At 43.2% G+C, this 17,480-nt stretch overlaps 1 protein-coding gene across 1 annotated transcript; it reads left to right on the forward strand.

The window, feature by feature from the left end:
• Positions 1-284: 284 nt before the first annotated feature.
• s1pr2 (sphingosine-1-phosphate receptor 2) lies at positions 285-17,273 on the forward strand. Its single transcript, XM_061065289.1, has 2 exons — positions 285-1,190; positions 14,031-17,273. The coding sequence occupies exon 2, from the start codon at positions 14,164-14,166 to the stop codon at positions 15,286-15,288; it is 1,125 nt and encodes a 374-aa protein (XP_060921272.1). The 5' UTR covers positions 285-1,190; positions 14,031-14,163; the 3' UTR covers positions 15,289-17,273.
• Positions 17,274-17,480: the final 207 nt, after the last annotated feature.

A 17,480-nucleotide genomic window follows, 5' to 3' on the forward strand; every position in this document is an offset into this window, starting at 1 on the left:
GGATCTCTTCAAATCTTTGGTGAGATAACCTATAAATACTATCACAACATTACTCAGCTTCTTCTTATCACAGACACATGACATCATTGCTACTTGGGATGACTTTGGCTCTCAGAGTAATGACTGTGAAGACATTATTACCTCCTCTGGGGCTAGAGGCTCTTTGACTGCAGCCAGCACCTGCCCCTCAGTGTGTCTCGCCTAAGCCCTGATGACTAACAGACAGTGACTTACCTTCACCTCACTCTCCCTATTACTCACATATATATATATATAGACCTAAAGGATACTCATGGATATTACAATACTGTCTCGACTGTAACATTACATTTGGAGTATACACTGGGGGAGACGTCAAAACAGAATTGTAACTTTCTAGCGTCTTAGATGTAGCCTATTTCTTTTGTTAGACTTTTAGCTGGCCACTGTTCTCAAGGGAAACTGAGCCAGGATGAGTTGAAAAGTGTGGATTCTGCTTCTTGGATCTGCGAGGAGAGAGGAAGTGAAGAGGTGGAACATCTGGACCTCATTTGTGAGCTCCATGAGTGGGCAAAAGCTCCAGAAATAGGCTTAAAAAGCATTTTCCGTATTAATTGTCGTCCACAAACCCGCATCGGCGTTATATTTCGACACGGAGACTCTCGACTCTTTATGGGTATATGACGTTTCCATACACTCTGGGTCTCGTGTGTGTGTGTGTGTGTGTGTGTGTGTGTGTGTGTGTGTGTGTGTGTGTGTGTGTGTGTGTGTGTGTGACCGCGTATTGTGTGCGCGCCTCCCTGACGCTCCACAGCCCCGTGGAGCTGTTGTTCCCAGAGAGCAAGCAGGACAAGCAGACGGACTGTTGGATTAGATTGACAAAAGAGAAAGTGCGAATTCTTTTTTTTTTTTAAAGAACACTTCTTTGTCTCTCCCTGCTCCGGATTCTTTGGAGTCGTCCGGCTTTCGGGTTATCTGTGTTGGGTTTCCGCGGTGGCGCACAGACCGGTATGGATTTACCAGTGACGAGACAAGACACGCCGTGTAGCCCTGCACCAAAGTTTTGATTGTCATCGTTGCCTCCCGACCCCGGATCAGAGGAAAGCTTTGGGACAGCATTTGTGGAAAGCTGGTGGCCACATGTGAGGACACTAGGAGACAAATATTTGTTGGAGCGACTTCTCGCTGCTCTCCACTATATCTCTCATGGGGTAAGTTATGGCACCTTCTCAAAATATTGTTAGTGTGACAGTCTGCATGTGCAGCAGCAACTTAACAAAGGAATCTGATGTTTCTACTACAGTAACATGATTCCCAGTTTAACGAGTAGTCAATCTGTTGGGTTTATATAGCCTACAAAAAGAACTCCCTCGTTCGTAAACATGCTTTCTTCATTACTTTCATCCAAAAAGTAGCCTTTGACGCTCAAATCTCGAAATGCTCCCTTTACAATAAAACCGGAACATGACAGCAACATTACCCACATGAAGCAACACGCCACCTCTGCACTTTTACTTGCCAAAGACAGGAACACTTCTGCAGCACACACACGCACACACACACAGTTGATATTTAGATTTCGTGAGGCAGCTGCGTTTGTTAAACACATAGTGTGTGTTTTAATGAATAACATTGTGTGACGTTAAATATTAACACGCGGCAGTACAGCTGTCGATCATACAGCGGGGGTCAGCGCACTTTGCTGCATCATATGTTGTCTATTGAGTTGTTGGGGGTGGAGATGGGCTGCGTGCACCCCGGGCATTTTCTCGCAGGGGCCTCCACACACACACACACACACACACACACACACACACACACACACACACACACACACACACACACACACACGCACGCACACACATTCTCACTCACTGTTACTTGGAGCCGTTGCACAGCCTGCTGTGCACCCCCCCGCGCTGACCTCTCCGATGTTGTTGGGGCTTGTTCATCCGTCACTCTAAAGAAGGCATTGTATTGAAAGGATGTATTAATAAGACAAAAGCCCCCATTATCCCTCATGTACCGGAGTTAATCTCGTGGGGTTGGAGATATGCTCCCCAGAGAAAGGCAGCTCAGAGCTTTAACCAGCAAGATCATCACATACTACAGTACACTGTTGTTAGATTTAAATGAGCAACGCATGTTTTTGATAAAGTACAAAAATAGCATGCATTTGTGTTATCAACAGGAAATACTAAATGTAGGATGACATAAAAACATGTATGAAACTTTGGACACATGCAGGACTTTATCCCTTTGTCAACCATGCACTACATTTCCTTATTACTACCATAAAGATGGACAGCCAGAAAAGTGCTTTGTGTCTGTTATGTCAGAAAGAGTAAGACCAGCAGAGAGGGATACAGAGGTGTCAGGAGTCCAGCCATGCGGCATCCTGTAGTGGGAGAATCCTCAAATCACAGCGAGATAAGATGATAAGGTGGAGGAACTAATGTTTATTGCCCAGATAAAAGCCCCCATCCATCATCCTCCATCCTGTGGTTGGTCTGGCTCAGTCTTCAGGGTGCTGCGGCTCATTAGCAGGCTGCAAAGTGAGGCATTATCTCAAGCCCCAGCCCAGGTTACAGGGTGCGAAAATGAGCTCTCCAATGCACACGGATGCTACAAAGCCTGTCGCATTAAGGCAAGCAAACATCTTACTGTGATAACATCAGGAGCAAAGGGGTGAAGAGGAAGCCCGCTCAGCAGCATTAGGAGAGGACTATCAAGTGTTGAAGGTCCTGTCAGCAGCTTCATTGATGCTGCTGTTGTGCTTGCTTTGTTTGCGGCTTGCACGGGCGCTTTATGGACTCAGGTTCTTCTCCCAGCATGCCTTGGACTTGCTGAAGACAGGGCACGATATAGCCTGCTGGCCGTCTGTGTTTGGCCCTTGTGTGCGCATGGCTCATTGCACCAGAACAACACCCGCCACCCGACCAAGTCTTAGCGCTGCCAGCTTTCCTCACACACTTTGCCATCCTTGGACTGGGCAAGGGTAACCCCAGGGTGCTGTGAACTGTGATATTATTGGCCTGACACTCATACAGCTCAAAGCACGCCCAGACTTTCACAGACCCAGAGCACACATGGTGTTAGAGTTAGCAGTCTATATAGAAGAACTTCAAACTGTGTAGCTCAAGCAGGCTGGCTTAATCAAGCAGCCCGATGACATCATGAGTTCAGGATCTGTATGTTGCTGACCCAGGTCACAGCGCTCAATGGCCCTGTCTTCCTCCACACGATGATGCCTGTAATCAGACCCCTCTCAATGGGGACTGCCGGGGGTGCGTGAGAAGTGAAGACAAATAGATGAGTTGAATAAATAAATAGATGTATAAGTGCATGCATGGATAAATAAACTACTGGTAATTCAGTGGTGGGAACTGGATTTGCAGGCTATTTTTTTTATGGAGCAGGTCACTAAGGGGTTGGAGATGGGTGGTGGGTGGGTGGTGTAGATCCCAGTAGGATGCTCGGGTTTCAGCTTAGGCCTGAGAGCAGGCTGCTAATAGGAAGCAGCGAGAAGCCTTTTCCTTTGGGAGACTGACTTCTCTTTTGTTGTTTATAGTCACCACTTTATTGAGCCAGATCGGAGGGGTAACCACTCTGAAAGATCAGAGGAGCAGTGACTTGCCAGAGGCTACCTGGCTTTTACCTGGTTAAATGAAACCAGTCGGTTGTGTATACATAGTTTTCAAAAAAAGAATAGGCTCACAGGAGAGACAATGTATGTGTTTATACATTGCTCTTGGGCTTTTCTCTGTGATACTAATAGTGTTCTGCAGACGGCCATCTGGGTTCTTTAGGCTCAGAGTTCTATCTGGTACTCCCCCTCAGCCTGAAAAACACTTTTCCTTGGGTGTGGCAGCTGGAGCAAAATAAACGCCTTCTGTTCGCAGGCTGCGGAGCGCAAGTCACAACACACAGCTGACAGCATGTAGCTTTATGATTCACAGCCAAGATCTGGGAGTGCCCGAGATCAGAGAAATAAATATGTCGTCCTCCGCTTTAACCCATTTTCTTCACCTAATTGAGAATGGGGTGTCACTAAAGACTTTGTTTGCTTATTATTGGCAGGGAGAGAAATACACGTGCACACTTACCCGCTCTATCTGTCTCTCCTTTTCTAAACAGGCTTTCTGGGTTGCGAGAAGATGCTGTCAGTGCTGTAATGATTATGGTATAAACATTTACATGAGCTGATATTTTGTGGAGAAAAGAAAGGCTTTTGACTATTTAAGGCTGGTGTTTTAAGCGATGAAATAATCCATTAGCTTTAAGGTCTCCTGTTACATTCCTTTTCCACTTGAAGGACTTGGACAAACTATAAGACCCCCCATGACCAGGCGCTGATGCTTGTAGCAGCATGCCAGGATTTCCTGACGCTTTCTGTGGTGAGGATAAGCCTGTCTATCTTCTGACACGTTTCTACCTCAGACAAGCCCCTATTCCAAAATGCTGCCAGTTGGAAATAACCCTGCAAATGGTTTTTCAGAGCTCTGAGAGGCATTTTTTCGTAACATTGTTTCAGAGACAATGACAGGCAGATTGACTCCAAGTTCTTTGGTTTCTGCTGCGGCTTTGAATGGGATCGGCAGCACTCGGCAACCTCTCTTTAGGTCACACAGAGTGATTTATGAACTGAATGGGAAAAGTCTTGTGCTGTCAGTTGTAGCGGCAAGCTTAATAAGTGTGGTCATGTCGTGGTTTCCTGATTTCTGGTCATTCTTAGTGCTCGCTCGCTTGGAGCAGGTACACACGGAAGATGCCGTGGTTCTGGCAGCCTCCTCCTCCTCCTCCTCATCTCTCTTGGAAGCCTTTGTTATCCAGTCAGCTTTGTTTGGGCAGCTGGAAAACTCAGCAGGATTACTTCAGCACCCCACCTCCAGATTCAGATCCAGATCCAGAAGTAAGCTGAAGACAGCTTTTCTTGGATTTTGAATTGCCCCATGCAGCCAGCGAGAGCCTGTTGAATCCATTCAGCAACTCTGTCTCTCCTCCTAATGAGCCGCTTTTTTTTATAAGATTCCTTAATGGCTGTCAGACTTTTGAAATAAGGCAGAATAGCCTTAGTGATTGCCTGTTTTGTTGGAAAGCGCCATTAAGATTGTTTATCCAGTAAAGGCCTCAGCTTCATTCTCTCCATGCTTAAAGACAGGATGAAATTAACCTCCGGCCAAACACATGCCGGGTCACGACAGAGGCCAGACTGCTCCATCACAGACAGATTGTGCTGAAACGGATTCTGTTTACTTAAAACTAATATGACAACTGCTGAAAAATGTCCTTTTCAGATGAGCATTGTCTCGGTTAAAGTCAAGTAGCTGTTACCCTCTGAGAAGCTGCCTGAAGGCAATATTCACTATCTGAACTGTTTGTTATTTCTGCAAAAAAGTCCCTTGGCAAACAACCCTCCCAAACGCTTGCACAAGACTCCGTACAGCTGCATAAAAAGCCAAGGACTTTGCTGTGGGGCCATTTGTTTTTTAAAAGTTTGACTAAAGTTGCCAGGAAGTAAAGCAGATGTAGTATCCCTCCAAAAATCTGTAACATTGAATACCATTGGGACTCTTTCCATGCACTGGTTTTAAATGCAGGTTGTAACTCTAAAGACCCTGCACAAATATTTCTTAGAGTTTAAGATGTCCCCGAGCTGTAGAGCCAAATTGATGTTGGCATCATCAGAATTTCTTCAAGATATTAGTTTTCTCTTCAAAGCAGGAAAATCTTAAATTGTATGAAATACCGAGAAGCAACCGTGGATTGTGTGGACACAACAGTGTTCCCTCTCTAGGCAACCATGTTTTTCTCCATCAACAGAGCCACGGTAAATGGATCTATGTTTGCCAGACGAGTCTGTGGCTGCCTTTTTTATTTTTTTTATGCTGGACCATGTGGAGAGATGGAGGGCCTCCATCAGTTTAGCATGTTATCAACGGGCACAAGGCAGAAGCAATCAGGTTGGCTTGTGTGTGTCAACCAATGTAGATGGTATAATTTCACCTCACACAATGCTTTGCTCCATGACTGTGTGATGATGCTCATTGCATCGAGACTCACTGCAACATCAGTGGGACAAACACAAGTGGTGTAGTCACAGCGATCCTCTGCGCTATACCAACGTACACAAAATGCAGACCTAAATGTTGTCACGTCTCGTGTTCTTTGGCACGCCAAGCAACAAGTAATCCCATGCTCTCCCACGGCAACCGCACAGTTTCCCAACGGAGGAGCAGAACATGAGAAGAGGTGGAGTTCAAGGTCTATCAGCAGAGAAGAATAGAAGCAGGGACAATAGAGACCTAAAGGAGGGTTCAAAGCCTTTCATTAGGGGAGAGCTCTTTGTAAAGACAAGAACATGGGAAGGTGTGAGAGGGGCTGAAACTTGAATCAAGCATTCAAGTGGTTTCTGATACAGACCAGCTAGACCTGATCTCACTTGTGTCCCTGCACCACAGCAGTATGTATTCTCGTGTCTTGCATCTGCCTTTAGGATGCTGTGTGGTTAACACCATCATATCTGCGAACATACAAACTCACTGCTGAACATTTATATCTGCAATTTACCGCATTTCCACTTATAGAGTGAAAGTTCTGAGAATTGTTAGACTTTTCAAGCTGTGCAAAATCTCAGGATGGTTTGCACATGCATGCTCTACACATATCTATACATGTGCCTGCAATGGGTTAAAAAATAAACACTGATCATTTTTTCTTTTATTTAAGTCAGCTAAGCTACATAAAATGTTACCCATAGACAAGAGGATTTAGAACACAAACACAGCTCTCTCTTGATGCAGAGCTTCTGATTGCACACCATGTGCTTTAATGAAGTCTTTAAAAAGGCGTCTATAAGAGCATGTCTGCCCCAGATGTGTGCTAAATAAATCCTTCTTGATGTGTATTTAATCACCTCTTTGTGGCCTTGTCTTTTGATCTCTGTGGTGAAGTTTTAAAATATAGGAGCGGAGGAGGGGGGTGTTTGAGTGAGTCCGTTGTGGCCCTGCAAATAAGAGATCAGCATTAAAGGGAAATATTCAAAATAGAGCGATACAAAAATGTGAATAATTTGGAATAATTTAAGTTGACAAGATTGGTCCGAGGGTGAAGGTATTACAGTAATTGCCTCTCAGGCGCCATCCTCAGAGACACCCTCCCCCCCCCCCCCCCTCAATGGGGCAGACAGGGATTGGGGTGGGGGGTTGGTGTCTGCCCGTCATGCGGGTTACGGCTCCTGAGGCAGTGCGATGCCCTTCTTCTTAACGCAGCTCTTTGTCTCCACCACCACTATAGAGAACAATCGTCACAAACGAAGCATTGCAAAGCTGCATAGGTGAACTGCCTGATGAGAGGAACAGAAAACAAAACAGGACACTTTGAGAAGTCACGATGAACCACGCAGGAGAACTAAAAACAGAACTCTTTTTGTTCCTGGCTGAGCTGTGTCGACAGACTGGACCCCTCAGAGGAGGCTGTACCCAAACTGTCAAAGTGTTTGACGAGCGAAAGGGTAATCCCTAATTATATATGATGAAACCCCACGTATTGAGGACACTAATACCCACCCCCACTAATATCTAGCAGCTCATAGACGGTTTTTAATGAAGCATGATTGTGTTAGCATAATGACAGACAGAGAGAGGGGAAGGTTAAGAGCAACATTTCAACTTCAAACACAGAGTGGAAAAAAGAGGAAACCTTCCAGTCTGTCAGTAAAAGGGAACTTTTTCTCTCTCATCTACATATCATGACACTGATGCAAACTTAAATAGATACTTCTTTATCTTATCCGTATAGAAAAAAGGGATGTGATCTGTATGTGTCTGATACTGTTTAGCAAAGTACACACATTTCTGTGCCAAGTTTTTTGTTTTCATTAAATGCTGCTGTTCCCGCAGTTGAGTTCCTCTCTAAGATAGAAACTGTGATATTGCAGGTCTCATATCTTTCAGTCTGTCCTGTCTGTGGAACCATGCAAGTTACAGCGTGATGCTCAGACAGGCTCTCTTCTTTCTTGTTTGCTCGCTTACTTCCCTGTAAAACCCCCAGTTTCCGTTCGTCCGGTGAATTTATGAGCCGCTGGTGTTTCAAAACAACTGATCATGTAGAGTAACTTGGTGTCTTTTCTCACTCTTGCACAAATCAGCCCATGCATTTGTCCCTTGAGTATAGGAGGCTACAGTGTGTGAAAAAAACTGCCAGAATGTTTCAGACTTTCTGTCTCTTGAGAATTTACAGCTTCAGTTTTTTTTGTTAAAACATCAGTAAATATCTAAAATTATCTACTTTGAGAGAGAACTAATAATGGACACAGTATGCTTAGCACTCAAAACGGAAATTTCATCTAAAGAAAACTTCAGCTAAGTTGCATTTGGAGGTGGAGTAGTTTAAGGGTTGAGTGTTGTGGTCATGCATGTGTGTCTTTCTGGGTTAGCAAAACCTTAAAATCAGGAGGAAGTTGTTGTTTCTGAAGCGTTGCTAAAGAGCTTGGTCTGACCTCTAAAACTGAAATGTTTTTGAATCTTGTAAGCCTTCATCGTCCCTGTTTTGGGCAACAGTTTTATCAGTGAGCTTGTCGGCGGCATGGCAGAAACAGAGATAACAGCGACAGCTTAAGATAAGCTCAGGTAGACGTGACTTCAAAACGTCTGTTTTGACCTTTCTGCTACACAAAAGTCACTGTGGGTTATTATTTAGTCTGTGCTAAATGCACAAGGTCATTTGTAGGCCCAGGGAGCAGCTGAGTTATGTCACAGCATCAACTTGAATGATCTCCAAGCCCTGGTACATTGATACTGGAAACATTGACTGCAGACAATCAATAGTGCTGCTGTGCTGATGTGAAAAGATTTCAGCCTCAGTGCCCTGAGGCTCAGTGATGGATGGAGCATCAGGGTGACGCAGCGGCCACCTGCTAGCATACAATGATCATCACTTAGTTTTCTATGGCTGCACAACAGGACTGCATGGAGCTGCTCCATGCAAAAAAAAAGTTTGCTTTAAACAGCCTATGTGTGCAGTGGTTTCTGACAGTGTGGAGGAACACTGAGCTATCAGTGAAAAGATAGATGTAATGTATGTCATTGCTGATAACGTTAAAGAACTGGCAAAGAGAAAGTCTTTATCTTTTAGTTGAGTGATTTCCTTAGAAACTAAATTACTGTTGTGTCCGTGTGTGGTTAGGGTTAGTTTGTGATAGTTTGTGGATCTTAATAGCTGAGCTTTTTACTGTGTGTCTAACACGTCAACATTTGACCTTATTTGTTCCTACTGCATTGCACGGTTTTGTATTTGTTCCCTCAGAGTGTCACAGCACTTCTGCTGTACTTCCACTTGAGTTGTTCGTCATACCTTTTGCATTACGTCAGCTGAAATACCCTTAAAAAGAAAGTTTCGGTTTGACTTGTTCCCTTTAAAACATTTATTTTGTTTAGCTCATTATCAGTGCTACACACACAGCTGAAAGACTTCATCATTCAACTGCTGGGCACTGTGGTTGCAGCACTCACATACTATCCTTCACTTTGTAATCTGGGAAGAAAATATGTGGTCTGAATCCATTTACATTCAACACATAAGTTATACCATGATACATCAGCAGAAAGGGACCAATCACTGCTTTTAGTGCATCTATAGTATGATGGATATGTTTGTGGCTGGAAGAGAGGAAAAATCGTGGTCACAAAGGAGGTCAATAAATCGCGCTGAAATGGAAAATGTAGATGAAGCACTTGTTCAGAAGAAGGCCTTTCTGTGATACTTTCAGGCTGCTGATCATGACACCATGCAATGTTGCTGTTACAGCTCCTTGTGAGCAGCGACTGTAAGGAGCAAGATTACAAGATGTTTCAGACCACAAACTGATCATGAGCAAAATGTTCTAAGTTATTCCAAATAGTAACCACATTTCATAACAAACACAATCAGTGTCAAATGTAAACTGTACAAACTCACTGCTCTTTTCTTAGCTAAAATGTTTGCAGGGGATAGAACATTAAAGTAAAAACATGTGTATATGCAAACATGAGCGTGGGTGCTGTGTCATCAGTGAGGAGCTCTTTGTGTTTTCAGATAAAGTTGATCCAGGTTTAAGTAGAGTGTCACAGGTGGCAGGTGGTGTCATTGGGGGGCGTCGCCTTGGTTTTTGGTGAGCAGACGGCCTGCTAATTGGGGCTTATCAGGTGCTTCTGGGGAAAACCACCTGAGGCTTTTGTGCAGCCGTCAAGAGTCCGTTTTCAGCCCAACTATAACTCTCTTTTAAATGGTCCTTCGATTTTTGTAAAAATGTAGTCTCTATGCAGCTGTTTGCAACTGTGGTTTCATTGCTGATGGCTTTTCATGGTTTCATCCGTTTGTGTGGGTAAAGCTGTCTCTGTTCCAGCTACAGCACATGAACATGTTAGCATGATCTGTCAAAAGGTGTGAAACTTGTGTGCAGCTTTCTGATAGGATATCCTGTCTCAGGTGCCAGTCTCTTGTTTCACTGCCTTTTGTCCTGTCTGAAGCTCATTTTAACCCTCCCCTCAACAGTTGTTTCTTTCATCACCTTTTCAAACTGTGTCTGGGCCTCGCTGTGAAATCCAGACAGGATATTTAGTTATTTGTGTTTCCGTATAAGCCCTCCACACTGTCGCCTACAGCACAGTGCTTTGACATTTGTTTATTAAACCAAGGAGAGGCAAGATTTTCCATCATCTGTCTTCCTTCACATAGTTTACAATTTAAGATGACATCATCTACATACCTTTTTAAATGCACCACTTTTTTTTAACAATTAAACACAACTGAAGTGTTTATCAAAATGAAAACATTTAAGAAGCCCTGAAGTGATTGAATATTTGCAAGCGGGGCTTTTAAAGAAAAGTTAGTAGAGTATGTGTATTGAAATATATCTACTGCACACGTGCATTCATTGTATGAGCATATTTGGAAATATTGTATACAGGTTAGGGCCCGACTGATATGGGATTTTTGGGGCAAATACAGATATCAATATTGGGGAGGAAAAAATCTGATATTGATACATTGGCCGATATCTTTCTTCTATGTGCGATAGATAGATAGATAGATAGATAGATAGATAGATAGATAGATAGATAGATAAACACTTGTAGAAAAGACATACTGCATAATGAAGACAAGATGGTCACTCTACTGGAAAGTAATTGTGCATGTACTGTGCTTGTTGTAATCCATTTAGCACACTCTGCTGGTGACAGCCCGAAAGAGAACTGCTAGTTCAATACAATGATACTCAAATTAAATTACATTTGACTGCTAAATATGTCCAGTAATATTGTCACATATCTGCCTTAAAATTAGCCGCTGCTATAGTCCTTGGATATGCTATTATCGGCCCATATTATCGGCTGGCTGATTTATCGGTCAGGCTCTAATACTGGTTATACTAACCAACATCTGATGCACTTAAACTAAATAAAATTCAGATATTCTTGTTTTTTGTTTTTGTTTTTACAGCAGTATTTAAATAGTTAATGCTTTACCAAAAAACCTAATTTATTGTAAGAAACGCTGTTCTATAACATTAATACTCACAATATGCTGTGATATCCTCAAGTCGAGTTTTTTTTTTCAGGGTTTGTGCTGTTGTTACTATCCAATTATGTTAGTAAGGAAAGGGGACTGCATGGCGTGACATTTGTGACAATGTGTTTTGTCTGTTGTGGAAGTTTGACAGTGTTGTCTGGGTCGAATGCAGGGCACAGCTTTGAAAATTTGTTGGAAAGGAGGGGTTTCAAAGCAGGAAGTCTACTGTTGACCAATCACCGTGGAAAGCTCTGAATGGCACACGGCGGCAGGTGGAGGTGCAGGGCAGGGCTGCGGCGAGACGGTGCTGTAGGCAAACCAGCCCGTCAGGTTTCCCACACACAGTGAAATCCCTTGATGACAGACGACAAGGACTGCAGGTGACAGGAGGACCTCGACAGCACACAATTCATGGGAGAACTGTTCTGAGAAAACCCAGCACAGCTGAATAGAAAACCACGATGAGGCAAAACAAAACTAGTGGATTTTTCTTATAGCAGACTGCAGGATGTGGAGATACAGAGCTGCGCAGTATCAGCTTTTTAATAACATCATTATAGAATGCAATAATGTAATGTAATTCAATTACTCTGGTGCAGCTGGCACATGTGCTCAGCCTCAAGTCTCCCATTTGTGTCCATTAATGGAGCTAAAAAAGATTAGCAGGGTTAGGGGCTAGCTGTCCTGTGGCAGAGGTTCTGATAAGAGAGTGCTCAACTGTAAATACATTTTTGCTATGATACAGTCTCTGTAGCCAAATGGAAGTGTGCTGTCCCATTATTAAGGCTGAAGGGCAATGCTCTCCAAATTGAAGGACACTATTGTTCTTTGTTCCTGCATGAGGAAACAGTGTGCTGGTTGTCGCTGGCAGCCAGTAAGAGCTTTGTGCCGACACTGCTTGTATGCAAGGGATTGTTTCATCACTCTATTGCTATCACAATTGTCCGTGGGTGTGAAGCGAGAACACAGACATGCAAAGTTAAGTTTTTTGCCGTGCAACACGTCACATTGATGCATTTGGGTAAGTGTGGACGTCACGGTGTAGTTTCGGATTCCTTTCTTTGTGTCCAGATGCCGTTCCACATGCATGCTCTCTGTCTGCCTTTGTCTCTATTCCCTCTCCATCTTTTAGTCTCCCGTGTTTTGAGTCAAAGCTCAGCAGAACAGAGAAGAGCTTCAGCCCCAGTTTCCACTAAAGGTTTCCAGTTCAGGGTGGCTGCAAAGACAAGCAGTTGAAGCATCAGTGTTCAATTACCTCTGGAGCTGGCCTGCAGAGAGATCCTGTTACTTTTGACAGGTTTAAGACACCAGCACCGCCTCTAATTAGATTTCCAGAGCCTCCAACTTTCCTTTGTTTTCTGCTCCTTTGCCGCAGCCCATTTATTTGGTTTCGGTTTGTTTATAGGTTTCTCCATGAAAAGGATCCTCTCAGTAATTTGAAGCCACATTAGTGATTCTTATAGGTTTTTTTAATAGTTTTTTTTTTTATTGCGTCATTTTAAAACCTTACACCTTATTATTCAAAGTTTTTCTGCAACGGTTTCACACTAGTACTCTTATTTTATGGATTATGTCATTGGATACATTGGTTTTTACAACATATGCCCCTAAAGTACCATAATGTCGTTGTGTATATTCTAACAGGGCCTCACTATCACACACGCAGTAAGGGTAAACTTAGGGTGTTGTTTATTTTTCTACATTTGTTGCATCACCTTCAAGTCATAAAAAGCTTTTTCTGAAGTACGGGAAGCTTCCACACTCGCCGGGTATCTGTTTAATATGCTGTTTGTCAAATGGTCAGAGGGGGCAGGGTCAGGATGAAGAAGTCTGGCTGATCCACATGCTATGCTGAAGTTTCAAGAGGTAACTCAGTGGAGTGGAATGGTTCGCTCCCCACAACAATGCTGTGTGTTGACAACAGTGTGCTCGGACAGGGTTAGTGGAATGTCCCCTTCAGACTGCAGTGCATTGTGTAAGCACAGACACACGGCCTAACAGAGAACTTATTCTTCTACCTGAAGATGACTGTTGCTAGCTCAGGTCCCCCTCCTTTACCACATTGTAAACTCCCCTGTGAGCCAACAGATTAACTCCTTCCATTTAGATTGCAACAGGCTGTAACTGCTGCTAATGTGGGTGTAAATTCTTTGAACCCACGATGTCCGATTTCAGGGATTCACCGATGCATCGGTTTAACGTCGGTATCGGCCCTGTTGACAGACATTGGCTCATTGTCAAATAATGTGGCATGAGCCGATGTCAGCAGCCGATGTTTATCTGTTTTGTCACATTAATTTAAGTCTGGCAACTAATACACCTAACTACTGATTGACAGAAGTGGGTGTTTTTAAGATCGGTATCGGCCTTGATTTTCACAATCGGCTCATCTCTATCCAAATTTTGTCATGTGATTGTTTGTCTAACAACTTGCCTGGTTACTTTTGATTGCTTTTTAGAGTCTATTTTAAAATAATGACCTTTCCTTTCTGTGTCTGCAGGTGACCCACATTGAGCTCAGTAGATGTGACTGTGGGACAGGCAGCCTCCCTCCCAGCCTGGACCCTCTTCCTGTCCTTTTTCTGAAAGGCAATGATTAACAACGTCGACATCCTGCACATCTCCACTGTGTGAATGAATCTTTGCCGTAAAGCCGCTGTGCTCTGCCACCCTGTCACCATGAAGAGCAAATATTCCCAGTACTACAATCGGAGTCTCATCCACTACTACTATGCCTATGCGAAGAATATGACCCCACAAGAGCTGGAAAAATATATTGACAATAAAAGAAAAGTCACACAGTTCACAACCCTCAACACTGTTTTCATAGTCCTCTGCACCATCATCATCCTGGAGAATCTGCTGGTCCTGATTGCAGTCTGCCGCAATAAGAAGTTCCACTCTGCCATGTTTTTCTTTATTGGCAATCTGGCTTTCTCTGACCTGCTGGCAGGCTCGGCCTATATAGCCAACATTTTTCTGTCAGGGTCGACAACCTTTGAGCTGGTGCCTGTGCAGTGGTTCATTCGGGAGGGCACTGCGTTTATCGCTCTGGCAGCTTCAGTCCTCAGCTTGCTAGCGATAGCGATAGAGCGATACACTGCCATCACCAAGGTCAAGGTGTATGGCTCCACCAAAACTTGCCGCATGTTCCTTTTAATAGGAGCTTGTTGGGTCACCTCGATCCTGCTCGGAGGACTTCCAATCATCGGCTGGAACTGCATCAACGACCGCCCCGAATGCTCGGCTGTTCTGCCACTCTACTCAAAGAAATACATCCTCTTTGTTGTGACTATTTTTAGTCTCATACTACTTGCTATTGTCATCCTCTATGTTAGGATTTATTTGATTGTACGCTCCAGCCACCAGGAAGCAACCAACTCCCCAGCCTATGCCCTTTTGAAAACTGTCACCATAGTGCTGGGTGTCTTCATCATGTGCTGGCTGCCCACTTTTACCATCCTCCTCCTGGATTCATCCTGCAATATACAGTTCTGCCCAATTCTCTCCAAAGCAGAAATATTTTTCGGCTTTGCCACCCTAAACTCAGCGCTTAACCCGGTGATCTACACACTGCGCAGCAAGGACATGAGAAAGGAGTTTCTGCGAGTGTTGTGTTGCTGGGGGGTGCTACAAAGCGGGCGGCCTTCTGACCGTTGTCTGGTCCCTCTTAAGAGCTCCAGCTCTCTGGAACACTGCACTAACAAACACGAACACCAGACCACACCTATCATGCAAGACTGTACTACCTGTGTCTGATATGGTGGAATAACATCAGAGTGTTTGTGTGTGTGTGTGTGTGTGTGTGTGTGTGTGTGTGTGTGTGTGTGTGTGTGCTAGGATAATTGAGAGAGTGTGTGTGTTTAAATGAGATGAAAGAGAGGCTGTGATGAAACAGAGATATATGACAAAAGAAACAATGACACTGACACACACTGACTTGCCTGGAAAGGCTGTGACACAGCTGTCTGTCAAGATGCATTTTACAATCCAGACATTTGTTATTGCAATCAAACTTGTGTGATTTCACAACCAGCCTTCAATCAATACACCAATGCAGCGGTGGTGAAAACACAAACGTTTTAAGTGGAAACCAAAACCACAGGTGAGAACTTTAAGAAATGTGAAAATAGATTTTTGGGTACGCTCATTGATAAATATTGAGCTGCAAACCGTTTCCATGTATATTCCTCTTATCTTTTTTTCCCCTTTCTGAACATGTAAAACTGTATTCAAAGCCAAAAAAATATGAAACATAAAATGCATATTGTCAAAGTAATAGTGAGTTGTTTTGGGCCTTTCGAGAACTGCATCAATGCAAAGCTTGCAAAGCTGCACTTTGTAGATTACTTGAGAGATTGTTTTCTGTTTAACCTCATTACTCTCCTTTATTGAAATATGTGTAAATTAGGCCTACAGATGAATCACTTGTTCTACACAGAGCTGGAGAAAGTGATCAACTTCAATAATACTGCACTCCAAAGAGGCCAAATTAGCACGAGTGCTCCCTTAACATAACCAGGGCTATATATCCCCTATATAACCTTGCTTAAACTATTGATTAACTATGAAAAACTTACATAATCTGCATACATGTAATGCATGAATTCTAACTTATTTGTAAGCGCTGATGTGTATGATATATTTCAGCTCCAGCTTTCATCACTAACACCCCTTCCCTCATTTGTTATCACAATCTGTCCCTGTTGCTTTTACTGTTGTCTTTTGTATCTTAATAGTTTCCGTTGAGGAAGGCCTAATCAGAAAGCACATTTCCTGAAATAAGTTGGCACTGATGAATCTTATTCAATGACAGCTGTCCAGCAGCTTTGACTTATGGGACTAATGTCCTGACAGTGTTGTAGCAACGTAGCAGCAATGTGCTGTCTCTGTGTGTGCCTTCCTCTTTGGGATTAAGGCTGAATGTATGTATGAAGTGTTTGGGGCAGGAGCTCCATTGTTGACAGTATTATTGGTCATCATTTTGAATTACCAAGTCATTGACGAGCAGAGAAGAACAGGTCAGGACACTTTCACTGTGAAGTCTTAATAGCAACATGAACAAGAATTATTTGTGAACATCCCAGTCTGATTTGCAAGCCATATGCCGTGTGCGACCAAAGACGTAGACACGTCTCATCTTTCCAAAGACCCCCCCAACCTTCCCAAAATAGGAGAAGATTAATTTTCTGTTCTCCTGGGAGGTTAACTTCACCCCCGATCTCTGACATCCTACAACATGCCACTTCCTTCAGCCATAGGAAGTCTTGTTTTTCGTTGTCCGGTTCCTGTTGTTCGGGATTGGATTTACCTTCTTCCTGTAGACAGACATTCAAAAACTCCTCTCTCCTTCAGTGTTTTATTGTTATTGTTTTTGATGTTTAGATGGCCAAGTAGAAATGGTGAAAAGCACTTTGGCAGCTTCAGTGATGTTTCCCCAAATTATTTTCAGATGGAGAGACATTTTCAATCTGTGTACCTATCACTTCATTGTGTTTCCTGACTCTGTGATGTTTTCTATAATAAATACATGAATTACTATGTATGTTTGTAAGTATGTATGTATGTCATTTTGTACAGTATGTATGATTTGTGTGAAATGTCTCGTGTGCAATAGCCTTATGTGTCAAGTAGCACGCTGCCTGTGTAAAATCGGTACATTTTGAAACACTAATGTAGGTACATAGACATTTTGTTAATTGCATTCCCTTTTTATAAAATAAATGAAATACTTGATGAATCCATTTTGTGTGTTCTAGTTTCATTCTAGGCTGTAAATAACATCTTAACCTAACATGTAGGTCTGGGTATGTCCTCCTTTTGTGCCTACTTCTGACAAGGATTCAACAGAACCATATTGTAATCCAAACATGCTCTGACACGGTCAAAAAATGCTAGCTTCAACATGAAAGTCTGAAATTGTACTTGCAAATACTGCTTGGCCATTAATG

This window comes from Labrus mixtus, chromosome 20 (assembly GCF_963584025.1).
Source record: "Labrus mixtus chromosome 20, fLabMix1.1, whole genome shotgun sequence".
Lineage (NCBI taxonomy): Eukaryota > Metazoa > Chordata > Actinopteri > Labriformes > Labridae > Labrus > Labrus mixtus.